Genomic DNA, 13,984 nt, shown 5'->3' on the forward strand with positions numbered 1-13,984 from the left:
GCCATCAGATTATCTTAAGATCAGAGAGCTTCATGGAATGGGTTTCAATGGCTGAGCAGCTCATCAAGCCTTACATCACCAAGTGCAATGCAAAGTGTGGGATGCAGTGGAGTAAAGCACGCCGCCACTGGACTCTAGAGCAGTGAGACGTGTTCTCTGGAGTGACCAATCACGCTTCTCTGCCTGTCAATCCGATGGATGGCTTGGGCGGTTGCCAGAAGAATGGCTTTGTTGTGCCAGGTGTAAAGTTTGGTGGAGATGGGATTAGAGTGTAGGGTTGTTTTTCAGGGGTTTGGTTGTTCCTTTAGATCCAGTGAAAGGAACTCTGAATACATCAGCATAAGACATTTTGGACAATTTCATGCTCCCAACTTTGTGGAAACAGTTTGGGGACGGCCCCTTCCTGCTCCAGCATGACTGCGCACCAGTGCACAAAGCGTCTGTACATAAAGACATGGATGAGTAAGTTTGGTGTGGAGGAACTTGACGGGTCGTGAACTTGATCACCTTTGGGATGAATTCGTCCAGGCCTTCTCGTCCAACATCAGTACCTGACCTCACAAATGCACTTCTAGAAGAATAGATTCCCATGAACACACTCCTAAACCTTGAGGAAAGCCTTCCCAGAAGAGTTGAAGCTGTTATAGCTGCAAAAGGTTGGCCAACTCCATATTAAACCCTACGGATTAAGAATGGGATCTCATTAAAGTTCATGCAGGTAAACGCAGATGTTCCAAAACCTTTGGCACTAATATATTATATATATAATATTATTTTACTTCCAAACAGGTTCTAAAGAGTGTTTCACGTCAACCTTTAAAAGCCCAGACGTGTCTGTCTGGTCCTTGAAGGATATTTCAAGCATTGCTGCACGTCATACTGTTTCATTACCTCTCATCGGTATGAAACTAACTTCATTAGGATGCTATAAGAACTAAAGACCACCGGTACCTGTATTTTTTTTAAGTGTGTATAAGTGTCTAGCATTGACCTCCATGAAGACAGCAGCTCTTACGCGGGCAAACGCACACAGGAAATTAATTTTCGTTCCTGTAAAACCACTAAGTCGCCAACAGCTGAATAAAGCCAGGAGCAAACCGTTTTGCAAGCAGTAATAAAGATGAGGTCTGTAACACTGAGATCATGGACTCGGCGTGGCCATTAGTGTGAGGATAATGAGATTGTGTAGTGATCCCTCAAAGCTTACACAAGCTTGCTGAAGCTGCGTTCCAAGGGTTCATTAATAGTTCAGTCTTGCATATATTTTATATTTAAAGCTTTTATTCATATGGCAATAATCTGTATATGCTAAAGGGACAAATATTACTTTTTAAGTCTATATTGGGCGGAGCTTAACTTACTTTTGGTTTCAAAACTCCGCAATAGCTTTACTTTTAAGCAGCATACGAAAAAAAATAGGGGAATAGATGAAAAGAAAAGACAAAAGCAAATCTCTTGAATCGTACATCTACACTATTGGAGTGAAATCCTCTTTAATGAGATCGAGGGTTCACTGCTGGGGCAGAGATTACTCAACGCAGGATCTGCATGACCTGGATTTTGTCCCTCGCCCGCGGCGTCCCAATCCACTCCGCTCTCGTTCTTCAGCGGACTCAGAATCAGCGCAATGCACTAGTGCGCAATAAACTCCAATGAGTGTTCATCATCAGATCCATTTGCTTTCCTACCAAATCCATAGCAGTGCTTCCATAATTTGATCTCCTACATTCTCCACCATAACTTTCTCTGTTTACTTGCTGTATGTCATGTTTACTGTATGTCATTCTACTGTAAATGGTGTATGACATGAATGGGAAGGAGATTGTCAGTCTGTTGAAAGGGGCTCATTCATGCAACATGCATGCACCTTTTGTATTTTGTGTACATTTATTGTACATAAATTTCAGCTCGTTTTTGAAAGAGGTCTCACAAGTTTGCATTTTATATATATACATTTTAACGCAAGTATGCAAACATAAATTCAATGAAATTTAGATTTGAATATTTGAGTAAAATTAAAATAATTGAACGATGGGTGGATGGACGGAAAATGTACTGGTAATTTTCTGCCAGTATCCAGTCATTTTATGGAAAATTTTGTGTTAACCCTTAAAACACAAACTAATGCAACGTGTAATTCAAAACACAGGTAAAAAAGACCTGTAAAAAAAACACAATACAGAACATTCCTTCATATTTATACAGTACATGTGCCCTATTTTTACTGACTTTTTTTTTTACAGTGTAGATATTCATGAATTGAAAAGTCAGCAATTTTCCAACTCTTAATTTTGCACGACACATTTAAAAACCGAAGAAATGAAAAACAAATTCTAGGAAACAAAAAAAGTGAGATGAACACCTGTTGGTCTGCTGATCCTTTTGACACCTTTGCTGACCCCGTCCAGAAGCTAAACTGCCCGCTAGCTGCCCTCTTGATCCTACACATGTGATAAGGCCATGCAGTATGGAGCCCGATGAGGCGTTCTGGTTATTCAGTGACCACTCTGTGACCTCTCTTCTTTCAAAAGCTTGTAGGTCATTAATCTCATGGCTCTTTACCCAGGGATTTTTGCTTCAGCCGATGCCCGAGTTGATGTCTTTCTTGGCACATAGTAGGCACAACGTATGGTTTGAGGTGAATATACTTGTGCTAGAATGCCCAGATTGCACACACATTTTGTAACAAGCAGCACACATGAGGAGGACAGTAGTGTTGTATAAGACCACCTAATCCAAGACCAAGACCAATGAGTGTTGAGACCAAGACCAGACCAGCACTCCTTAAATTCATACAGATCCACATGACCACCTGAGAAATTACTTATAAATTATAATAAATGACTTGTAATATGATTAGAATAAGACATTATATAGAGCCGTTACTAATCAAATTAAATCAATAACAACAAAATTCATCTTTGCGCTACACAGGTGGTGATGCATCTGCATTAGTAAATTACAAATACATAAATAATGTTGATGATAATGTTTTTTTTATTTATTTAATGTTTGTGAAAGCAATGTCATGTTTGCAGTCATGCTCAAATTTGTGAACACCGCTCTCTTGCTCTTGTGATATTACTTAATTATCTCATACAAGAACTTTTTGCAACAATAGCTTGAAATTTGTGAGCATTTGTATACATTTTTGGGGACATTCTTGACACAGTCCCTAATTAACTTCTGAATCGACACAATTAATAATTTAAATGAGAAAAGTTATTGATTGAAGAGAAGACAATGCTGAATAAAGTCGTAGTTTTTGTTATTTTTGGACCAAAATGTATTTTCGATGCTTCAAGAGATTCTAATGAACTAACTGATGTCTCATATGGACTACTGTGATGATGATTTTATTCCCTTTCTGGTCCTTCTGGACATGGACAGTATAGTGTAAATTTTCAATGGAGAGGCAGAATCTCTCAGACTAAATATAAAATATCTTAAACTGTGTCTGAAGATGAACGGAGGTCTTACGGGTGTGGGACGACATTAGGCTGAGTCATTAATGACATACATTTTATTTTTGGGTGAACTAACCCTTTAAGACCGGTGTCTCTCTAGTACTACAACACTAGTGTACAGTAATGGTTGCGGAAGGGGAAATGTTGCGTTATTGCACGTATATCTTCATTCTTTCTTTCTCACTTGCTGCATATTACCTGATCATCCTACCTATAGTTTCATTGTCCATCCATCCCTCTCACTTGTTTACCGTCTTGCCCTAATTCCCGGACTCTTCTTCCTAGTTTTATCGAAGCACATGTTCGCGCAGGTTCAGCCAAGGGTCAACCTGGTCTTACCGATGGCTGGTAGATATGGCTCTATAATCCTCCTAACAGCAAAAGCATTTGGACTATTATTAGTTCCCTTCCCCCAGCACTACTGGCGGATGCGGCCCGCGTGAATATGTGATCAGGCAATTAGGCTTACCGTGTGTGGGCAGATACTGATAGATTGTGCCCTCCCAATGGATTAAAAGGCATCCCTGCTGAACCGCAGAACCTCTAGTGGTCGACCTTCAACAGCGCAGTCTGATAAAGACCTCCAGTGGAGCATTTGACACAACGTGATGATGACGCATTACACGCTAATTCAATTATTTTTAATTCTTTCATCCATCAAGCACCACTAATTAATATTCCATAGATAGCTATGATTAATGCTATCTAGATAGATGTGATTAGCTCTGGTTTCATTGTCACAAAACAAGTGAAAAGGACAAACTATGGACAGTGTTGAAGTCAACTTTATATAGTATTTCAAGAGTAAATAAAAATGTTTTTTTACCCAGAATATTACTGCAACCCCCTAATTTCAAGATAAAGAGAATAAGGGGCTCAAAAGAGTGAAAGTTCAGCTGGAAAATGTGAGATGTGTGAACATGGAGAAATGTGTCTCCTAAGGTAGAGTTGAGTTGAGAGTGGTTTTTGGTTTTGTCTAATCCTATCAGATAATTGTATTACAATCTGGCCAGAGAATAACAAATCACAGACTTAAGATGCAAACACTGTCTGGCCCTCGGTCTCATCGGCTGGCCTGCCCAGTGTATTGTGGTTAACGGTTAACATGGAGCTAATGCTGAGGCCTGACTCCACTTTCTGGTTATTTTCAGTTTACAGAGCCAGCCACATTCAGCCATGACGCTTACCTAACACGGTCCCCTTTACGCGTTCAGATTGTCTGAACTGGTGTCTTTCTTTCTCCGTTTGCCTCTTCTAGACCTCATCTCTTCTCTTCAGGCCAGACGTTACGTTACTGTACATGCTGTCTGGGTGTAGAAGAGAACAATGCACAACCAAAGCATTCGTTACATCACCAGCTCAGCGGCGACAGAGCAAGACTTGATTATCAGTGAGTAAAACAACCAGCTTTAAATCCATCTGTCTGTCCATCTATCTATCATTCATCCATTCATCTATCATCTATCTGTCCATTCATCCATAAATCTATCCATCATTCATCCATCCATCCGTCCATCATCTATCTGTCCATTCATCCATAAATCTATCCGTCATTCATCCATCTATCTGTCCATCCATCCATCAATCCATTTTCCATCCATCTGTCTGTCCATCTATCATCCATCCAACCATCCAATCCATCAATCCATTTTTTCGTTCCATCCATCAATCCATCATTCAATCGTTCTATCCATCCGTCCTTCCATCAATTGTTCTCGTTCCATTCATTATTCCTATCCATCCATCCATCCATCCATCCATCAATCCATCCATCTGTCTGTCAGTTCTCTCGTTCCATCTATCAATCCATCATTCAATCATTCCAATTTATCCATCCGTCCGTCAGTCAGTCAATCCATTGTTCTCTCTTTCCATCCATCAATCAATCCATCATTTCATCTAATCTATTGTTCTCTCGTTCCATCCATCAATCCATTGTTCTCTCGTTCCATTCATCAATCCATCTTTCAATCGTTCCAATCCATCAAGCCATTGTTCTCGCTCCATTCATTAATTCATCCTTCCATCCAATCTATTGTTCTCTCATTCCATCCATCAATCCATCCATCCAGTCATTGTTCTCTCATTCCATCCATCAATCCATCATTCCAATCCATCCATCTATCCATTCTCTCATTCCATCCATCAATCCATTGTTCCTATCCATCCACCCATCCATCCGTCATCCATCTGTCTGTCAGTTCTCTCGTTCCATCTATCAATCCACCATTCAATCATTCCAATTTATCCATCCGTCCGTCAGTCAGTCAATCCATTGTTCTCTCTTTCCATCCATCAATCAATCCATCATTTCATCTAATCTATTGTTCTCTCGTTCCATCCATCAATCCATTGTTCTCTCGTTCCATTCATCAATCCATCTTTCAATCGTTCCAATCCATCAAGCCATTGTTCTCGCTCCATTCATTAATTCATCCTTCCATCCAGCCATTGTTCTCTCATTCCATCCATCAATCCATCATTCCAATCCATCCATCTATCCATTCTCTCATTCCATCCATCAATCCATCATTCCAATCCATCCATCTATCCATTCTCTCATTCCATCCATCAATCCATCATTCCAATCCATCCATCTATCCATTCTCTCATTCCATCCATCAATCCATCATTCCAATCCATCCATCCATCCATCCATCCACCCGTCCGTCTGTCAATCCATTGTTCCCTCTCTCTCGATCAATCCATCGTTCCACAATCCATTGTTCTCTCATTCCATCCTTCAATCGGTCCAATCTATATATCTATCAGTCTGTCCTTCCGTCAATCAATCCATTGTTCTATCGTTCCATCCATCAATCCAATCTATCCAACTGTCCATCCGTCAATTAATTGTCCTCTCATTCCATCCATCAATCCATCATTCCATCTAATCTTTTGTTCTCTCGTTCTGTCCATCAGTACATAGATCTATCTATCTATCTATCTATCTATCTATCTATCTATCTATCTATCTATCTATCTATCTATCTATCTATCTATCTATCTATCTATCTATCTATCTATCTATCTATCTATCTATCTATCTATCTATCACGTTTAAAATGACTCAATCTTCTCCATTTATGGCTTAAATCCATGGCTCTCTCATCCCTGAACTGAAAGCAACAATAGAATGGTTACAATGTGTTAAGCAATCCAAAGGGATCTAGGGAATAAAGCGGAGCCAGAAATAGTTACATTTAAGTGCTTCATATTCAGGCAATGGAACTGCATTCAGTTCATGAATGTTCATCTATACGTTCTTATTTGTTGTTAATATCACACACAAAAAGCATCAAAAGGATTCTCTGAATTGGATAGATAAATACAGAGGAGAAAATAAACCAGGTGTTCTCTTTAGATTGAAATTGGCTATTCCCATCTTGATGATGGTTCAGATGGTCAGAAGTCATTTTATTTAAAAAGATAGAAAAGAAAAATGGCAAGTCTCTGGTTTGATTAACACAAAACCAGAAAGAAAAACCTTCAACCCACATCATATAAGAAACGGGATGAGGTTTCTCCACCCACAAACATAAATGGAAACCCCTCATTTGAAGGTAAAGAGAAACACAACCTGATTAAAAGAGTGTTCAACTAGCAAAGGGGAAAAAACATCTGCATGCCTCGCTTTGCGGCAACATGCAAAATGTTTTCATATCAAATTCAATACGAATCCTTCTGTCCTTGACTGAGGTACAAAAGGGAAACAATTGCAAAAATGTTATTTCTATATCATTAGCACGAGACTTTGTGTGCGTGTGTGTTTGTGTGTGTATACGTCCGTGTGTTGTGCTTTGTGGCAATATGCTGCTGGCTGTATTGATGAAAAGATTGAGCACACAGTCTCGCGCGAGGCTTTCAGACCTGCCAGTTTAATTCTATTAAAGCTGCTGTTTAACACCGTGAGGACCTGCGCATTCAGATTGAATGTTTGCCAGCTTTGTCCTCAGCCCAAAGAATGTTTATTCTATCAAACATATTTACAGTCTGAAACATGCTGCGTGAATGCTTTACAACCTAATAAATCAGACTGGGAGTGTGTCGCCTTTCATCAAAGTGTCCAGGTTGAAGTCAAGCCCTGCGTTCTGCTTATGCATGCAAAGGCCAAACTGATGGAAAAGACTCATTGTGCTCGACTGAAGGTGAACCGTCACTCACAAGGCTAATAAAAAGCTCTCTCACTTTGATAAACATGAGGAAACAAAGTGCTGCACAAAACCGGCTCGTTTCCTCGAGCTTTATACGAGCTGCTGCGGGCGGCTCAGGCTGCAGTGGTTCATTCATTTATTTTTCTACGAGCCTCTGTTTTATCGCCTCTCATTGAGTGATGCAAAGACATTAGAGATTGAAATCAGGTTAACTAAAGCCCTGAACAAAGGCTCCCGAGTGAAGATTCAGTCTGCACACACATTAACAGCAGCATCTGGGATAATGCATATCATGCAGACACAGGATCTCCTCCACGATCAATGAGTCTGTGGTGTGTGACCGGGCCGTGCGGTTCAGGTGTCCTGCTGTGTTATGCTGGAGCGGGGAGCCACCTGCTGGGGACGGGACGGGGTCTGGCCAAAAACACATATTTTGATGGGAATTCCTACTTTTTATACCTTTACATTTAGTCAATCAGTCGGTCACATACTGAACTGATCCTCTGAGAAGCTGCAGATGAAAAGTCATGAAAGCTGCATTTACACCTTTGGTTACACACTCATCAGCTCTATGAATTTGTAATGCATTAAAAGTTGATAGACTCCTTTAAAGTCCATGATTGATGCCCATAAGAGCGGTTTCCTATACAATGACTAAAAAAATGTGATAGTATCATGATGGTGCCATATAGGGTAATACTAAAGGATGTCTGTCTGTCTGTCTGTCTGTCTGTCTGTCTGTCTGTCTGTCTGTCTGTCTGTCTGTCTGTCTGTCTGTCTGCCTGTCTGCCTGTCTGCCTGTCTGCCTGTCTGCCTGTCTGCCTGTCTGCCCTACAAACAGTGCATGTGCATCACTCTCCGGGTTAAGTTTGTCAATCCATCCATGTAGCTTATTCTATCAATCATTCTCTCTTAGTCCATCATCCCGCTCTATCTATCTATCTATCTATCTATCTATCTATCTATCTATCTATCTATCTATCTATCTATCTATCTATCTATCTATCTATCTATCTATCTATCTATCTATCTATCCATCCAATAATATATCAAAAGTCTATCATTCTTTCTACCTCATTCCATCCATCCATCTGTAAATCTGCCCGTCCATCATTCTAGCTATCTGTCTGTCCATCATCCCGCTCTATCTATCTATCTATCTATCTATCTATCTATCTATCTAATATCAAAAGTCTATCATTCTTTCTACCTCATTCCATTCATCCATCTGTAAATCTGTCCATCCATCATTCTAGCTATCTATCCATCGCTCTGTATAGATTATTGATGAATAGTGACATTATCCTGCGAGGAAAATGTCTCACTTTGCCTATATTTGTCAATGTTAGCATTTCCTTAAAAATATCAATCTCAAATTCAACTCTGCGCCCCACCTGAGGGTCCAATATTACATCCATCATAATCATTCAAAATATGCTGCAGAGCTGTCATCTAGACTGTATTCTTATTAAATCACAACGAGAGAACGAGATTAAAGACTTGATCCTTCCATATTTAAACAGCAGTAAGTGTAAGAAACCATGCCTTTCCAAGCCTTAACTTTTCTCAAACAAGTCACTGAGAGTCCACTGAGAACCATGTGGATTGAGTTCGAGTTAAGCCAAAACAACAACAACAACAGTTGTTCATTTTCAATAGATGCCCATTTACAAATAATATTTTAATCTATCATTAGAAGTTTTGGTAACACTTTACAATAAGGTTCATTAGTTAACAAACTACTAATGAACTTCACTTATAAAGCATTTATTAATATTTGTTCATGTTAATTTTAACATTTACCAATACTTTATTAAAATATTGTTAACAGTAATAAATGCACTGTGAACTAACATGAACAAACCATGAACAGCTGGATTTTTATTAGCTAACATAAACCCATGAGCAATTCATTTTTTCTTGTAGGCTACTTGTTCATCTTTGCTAGTTAAAGTTCGCTAGTAAGGAAACCTTATTTTGAAGTGTATGCACATATTCTCTTTCAGGGGAGACACACAAACTCAGTGGAAAGTTGATCACGTGTTATAGAGCTCCAGTGCCTTTGTAAATGGCTCCACCACCGAGGCGCAACAAGTCGCGTGTGCGCGCCTGACAGGAGATGTTACTTTCTTTCTCCCTGCTCCCGATCTCTCGATAAATGCCTGCGTTTCACTCTATGGTTTCACTACAGTCAAGTGTACAAAACTCGAGCGCGCGCGGCTACACACTTCTGTCCAGCACTGTAGGCTAAATCTTTATCGTATCGTTAATAGTGTTGGATTAAATAGATTTAAATAAGTAATATTGCGATGTCTTTCAATATTACTGGGAATACAACCCCTACAGATGCCACTGTGATGGCGAAGCATTTGAAAATAAATGCATATTAATTATATAAAATTATGCAACGTCACCCTTTGGATAACTGCGGGTCTAAAAACGTTGCATGTGCGTCACTTTTTCAGGTTAGGTTTGTTATTTTTCTTTCAGGAAATGTTATTAACTTATATAAACAGAAAGACATTTACATATATCAGTATTTCAGGGGAATAAACTAAAATGCAGATATAATTTGCACATGCTGAAATGGAAGCTGATGCACCTCGTGAATTTGTATGAGCATGAGTGAATATGAATTAGTATTAGTAGCCTGCTCACAATCTGTGCTATAGGCTATGCAAATTGTAAAAGCAATGAAATTATTATTTTTTTTTTTATTGTGTGTATTGAACAAGATTTATTGATTTTACTGGATACACGCTGTTCAAACGGAAATTATTTCAGAGAAACGATTTATAATGTATATTTATCTTTGAAGTTTAATTAAATCTTAATTAAGGCAGAATATGCACAACTCAATGCTGCGCCTGGTGGTTTTTGCCCCTTTTTATTCATAATTGTAATAATAGCTCATGCGGCTTTGAAAGAACATTTGACAAGATTTAAAGATTGCAGCGCGCGAGACGGAATTGCATTTAGCAGTTTTCTGGTTTCAATGAAGGAAATGCCTAATATTAGTGACCACGAGAGTTATAGAAATAGCCTACGTTATACAATAAATACCTAGGCCTATATGACAGAGTAATTTAGCCAGAGCCTGAAGTTCATGATTGCTTCATTGGCCATCGGTTTGGACTTTCGTCCATCATCAAAAGGTTAATGCTAAGAGAAGAACTGGACTGGTCACTGTTTCTCTGAAGTTTTTTATCCATTTCAATGGTCTAGTTAATTTTAAATAGCCCTGCAGTTTAAAAAATAAAATTAAGTAATAATATAACTCGTTAAAAACTGAATGCATAATCATATCACGGCGGACTCGAAAGCATAACTGTTGTGTCTTTTCCTCCAGGCTACTCCATATATGAAATAGATCATCGTGTTTCACTTTAATATTTCCAGCTGTAATAATGCGCCCCTGTTCCTGCAGCCACCAAACAACATTTATAGCTTAGGCCTACTAAAAATATCGATTTTATGGGTATTTTTTCTACTCGCTTAATTTTATTAAAACAGATTTAAATTCTAGTATCCAACAACGCAACGAATTTGGAATAGGGGTTTTATTAATTCATTTTAATTCATTAATTTCTAATTGGGTAGCAGTTTCCCAGCGTTTTGTTTGGTTTACATTAAAACAGTGAGGCGAGGATTAAAACCACGACTGTAAACGCCTATAGCTCCATAATCGATCAAAATGCGGTGAAACCATTGTTTGAATTAAATCACTGCCAGTTTATTATACATCGCATTGAATGATCTTTTTTCATGGCGATATAAAACCTATGGTATGTGCAGGTAATATACTACATCATAATATTTATTTAAAAATAAAATAGGCTACAGCATTAAACCGAAATTGCTTGTTTTGAAAACTGAGCTCTGAAGCCTGCACCATGAATGTCCTCGCGTGTGCACACATTTTTTGATGTGATTGATAAGGTAAATATACAGAATATGCTCTGTTTCGGTAGAGTTATGTTAGGTGGATTCGTGAGTAACCACTTAGTCATATAATCGTATGAATTTTATCCGAGGAAAGTTATTATTCGATTTTTAAAATCATTTTAATTTTACCATTTGACTAAAATAAAACTATGACATATAGCTACAACGTTATAAAATATTATTAAAAAAATAGATAAGAAAAGAGTTCAATCTGAAGTGACGCAGTTCGTAATGCATGAATGATGACTGGACAACTGGGGCCCCATTTTTTTCAGTTTTTCACGTCTGGATAAAGAAAAGCTCCGCCCACTAACGCCCACTGTGCGAATACTAATTATGAGTATTGTGCTCATAACAATGGCGGCTGACATGCAGCATTTGCAGACAGGAGATTGTTAACTCTCGCGCACGATTTGACGTCTGGACACTCGTTAGATTTTTGCCATTGCTACACCATCTGTAATGTGTAGCAATTGCTTTAACAAAATGTATAGTTTTGTATTTATTTGCTTAGAGCTATTTATTTATTTAATCGTTGGTATCCATTTATTAATTTTCTACTTTTTTTCCGTTGATTATTAATAGTCAACCCAATTTATACAATTATTACAAACCGTCGTTTGTGTTTAAACGATTTTTTTTCCTTTCATTTCAACACTTTATTTGTCCCCAATGGACAATTAACGAGGCCGCCCATGAAAACAGTAAACGCGCGCATATATATATATATATATATATATATATATATATATATATATATATATATATATATATATATATAAAAATATACACACACACATACATTTTTTGTATTCATTGTATTTTGCCATTTTCATTAAGGATATCAATGTATTGTCACGTAAAATATTTCTGTAGTTTTATAAGACAGTAAATGCAAAGATAAAAATAAAAAATAAAATGAAAAACAAGAACAATATGCATATTAAGATTCAATTTTTTTTAAAGAATAATATAAGAGGTGTTTCGATAGGGTTTTTGCAGACTCTCACGCGGAATAATTATTTTTTAATATTTTATATTCACCATTAATTTAGTCTAATCCCTTTAAACGCTATATATTGTTACAATAAAAAACAACCGTGAAAAAAAGAAAACAATCAACAAAACGTAGCTATTAGTCCTACTTTAAGGGGAATTCTGCACAATTTACAGAGACAATCAAAATGCACATTGAACTGGTGTCAATATTAATCAATATAACATGGTTTACAAAATACAAAAAGGGGAATAGCCTAAAAAATAGGCTTTGCTCTAATAATAATAATAATAATAATAATAATAATAATAATAATAATAGCAGGTAGTAATAAAAGTAGGCTACATCAACCATGCAACCAAATATTTCATTCAAAACCATGCATTGCATTAAAAAGCAGCTCCTAATTCAGAAGCGAAGCACACACACTAGCACGTGTTCAGAGCATCGATCCGGGTCGTACCTGAGTTTCTGACAGACTGAGCTGTCTCGCGAGCTCGGTGCGCTCGCGCCCGACCACGTACTGACACCGCTGGAACTCGAGCTCGAGCCGGTAAAGCTGCTCCGCCGTGAAGGAGGTGCGCGTGCGCTTCGGCCGGTCCAGGTCCAGGCCTTTGGGCAGCACGATCTCCCGGATAGTGCCCTTGGCGTCTGTTTGGGACACACACATGATTTACTTTTTTCGTGTGTTTTTGTGATTATTGGGAGTGGGAGAGTGTCTTATTCGATGGGAAATATATTGTGAACTAGATACGAAAAATCTGAAATGAGATCATGTTTTTTTTTTTTTTTTTTTTTTTTTTTTGCATGGCAGGACATGAACTATGACTAAGTAACTCAATTAATTATAGTTAGTGCCAGCTAGAAAAAAAATTAGTTTGCTGAAGCAGGTCAGAGTAGCCTTTAATCTAGATTTGATTTAGTTTTATCGGACATGCAGTTCCTAGTACACAACTCATACGTTTTTTTTTTCAAAGGACTCGCCCAAGAGTATCCAGTAGGCCTAAATCTTGATGCTTGTGCCCTTCCGCTGAGGTTATAGTTTGAAATTGCATCATGTTACTTTTGCATTGGTCTATCAAATTATGGAAAAAAAAAAAACATTTATGTTCGTATTCATCCTGGCAGACCAAAGCAGCTTACAAAAAACACGCATATTAGTTGTCAATCACTTGAAGATTATGTTTTACGAACATGAAACATAATTATCAACTCATTTTATTGATAACCTCGACTGACAAGTGACATCAGAAATGATCAGATATGATGTCATATAGCTAATAATGTATTATTATTAATAATAATGTGCCTAATATGGCGATGCATTGTGTTCCACCAAAAGCATCACGCATCGGAAAGCCATAACCGAGTTAAAATGCAACATTGATTTATCATCATGTTTTTCATCTAATACCACTTTC

At 38.0% G+C, this 13,984-nt stretch overlaps 1 protein-coding gene across 1 annotated transcript in view; it reads right to left on the reverse strand.

The window, feature by feature from the left end:
* The window catches only part of vax2 (ventral anterior homeobox 2), a 29,102-nt gene that overhangs the window by 11,949 nt on the left and 3,169 nt on the right, over positions 1 to 13,984 (reverse strand). The window contains exon 2 of the mRNA XM_067452019.1: positions 13,027 to 13,214. Coding sequence (XP_067308120.1) covers positions 13,027 to 13,214 — 188 coding nt within the window. The remainder of the gene's footprint in view (positions 1 to 13,026; positions 13,215 to 13,984) is intronic.

This window comes from Pseudorasbora parva, chromosome 1, assembly GCF_024679245.1.
Source record: "Pseudorasbora parva isolate DD20220531a chromosome 1, ASM2467924v1, whole genome shotgun sequence".
In the NCBI taxonomy this organism is placed as follows: Eukaryota; Metazoa; Chordata; class Actinopteri; order Cypriniformes; family Gobionidae; genus Pseudorasbora; species Pseudorasbora parva.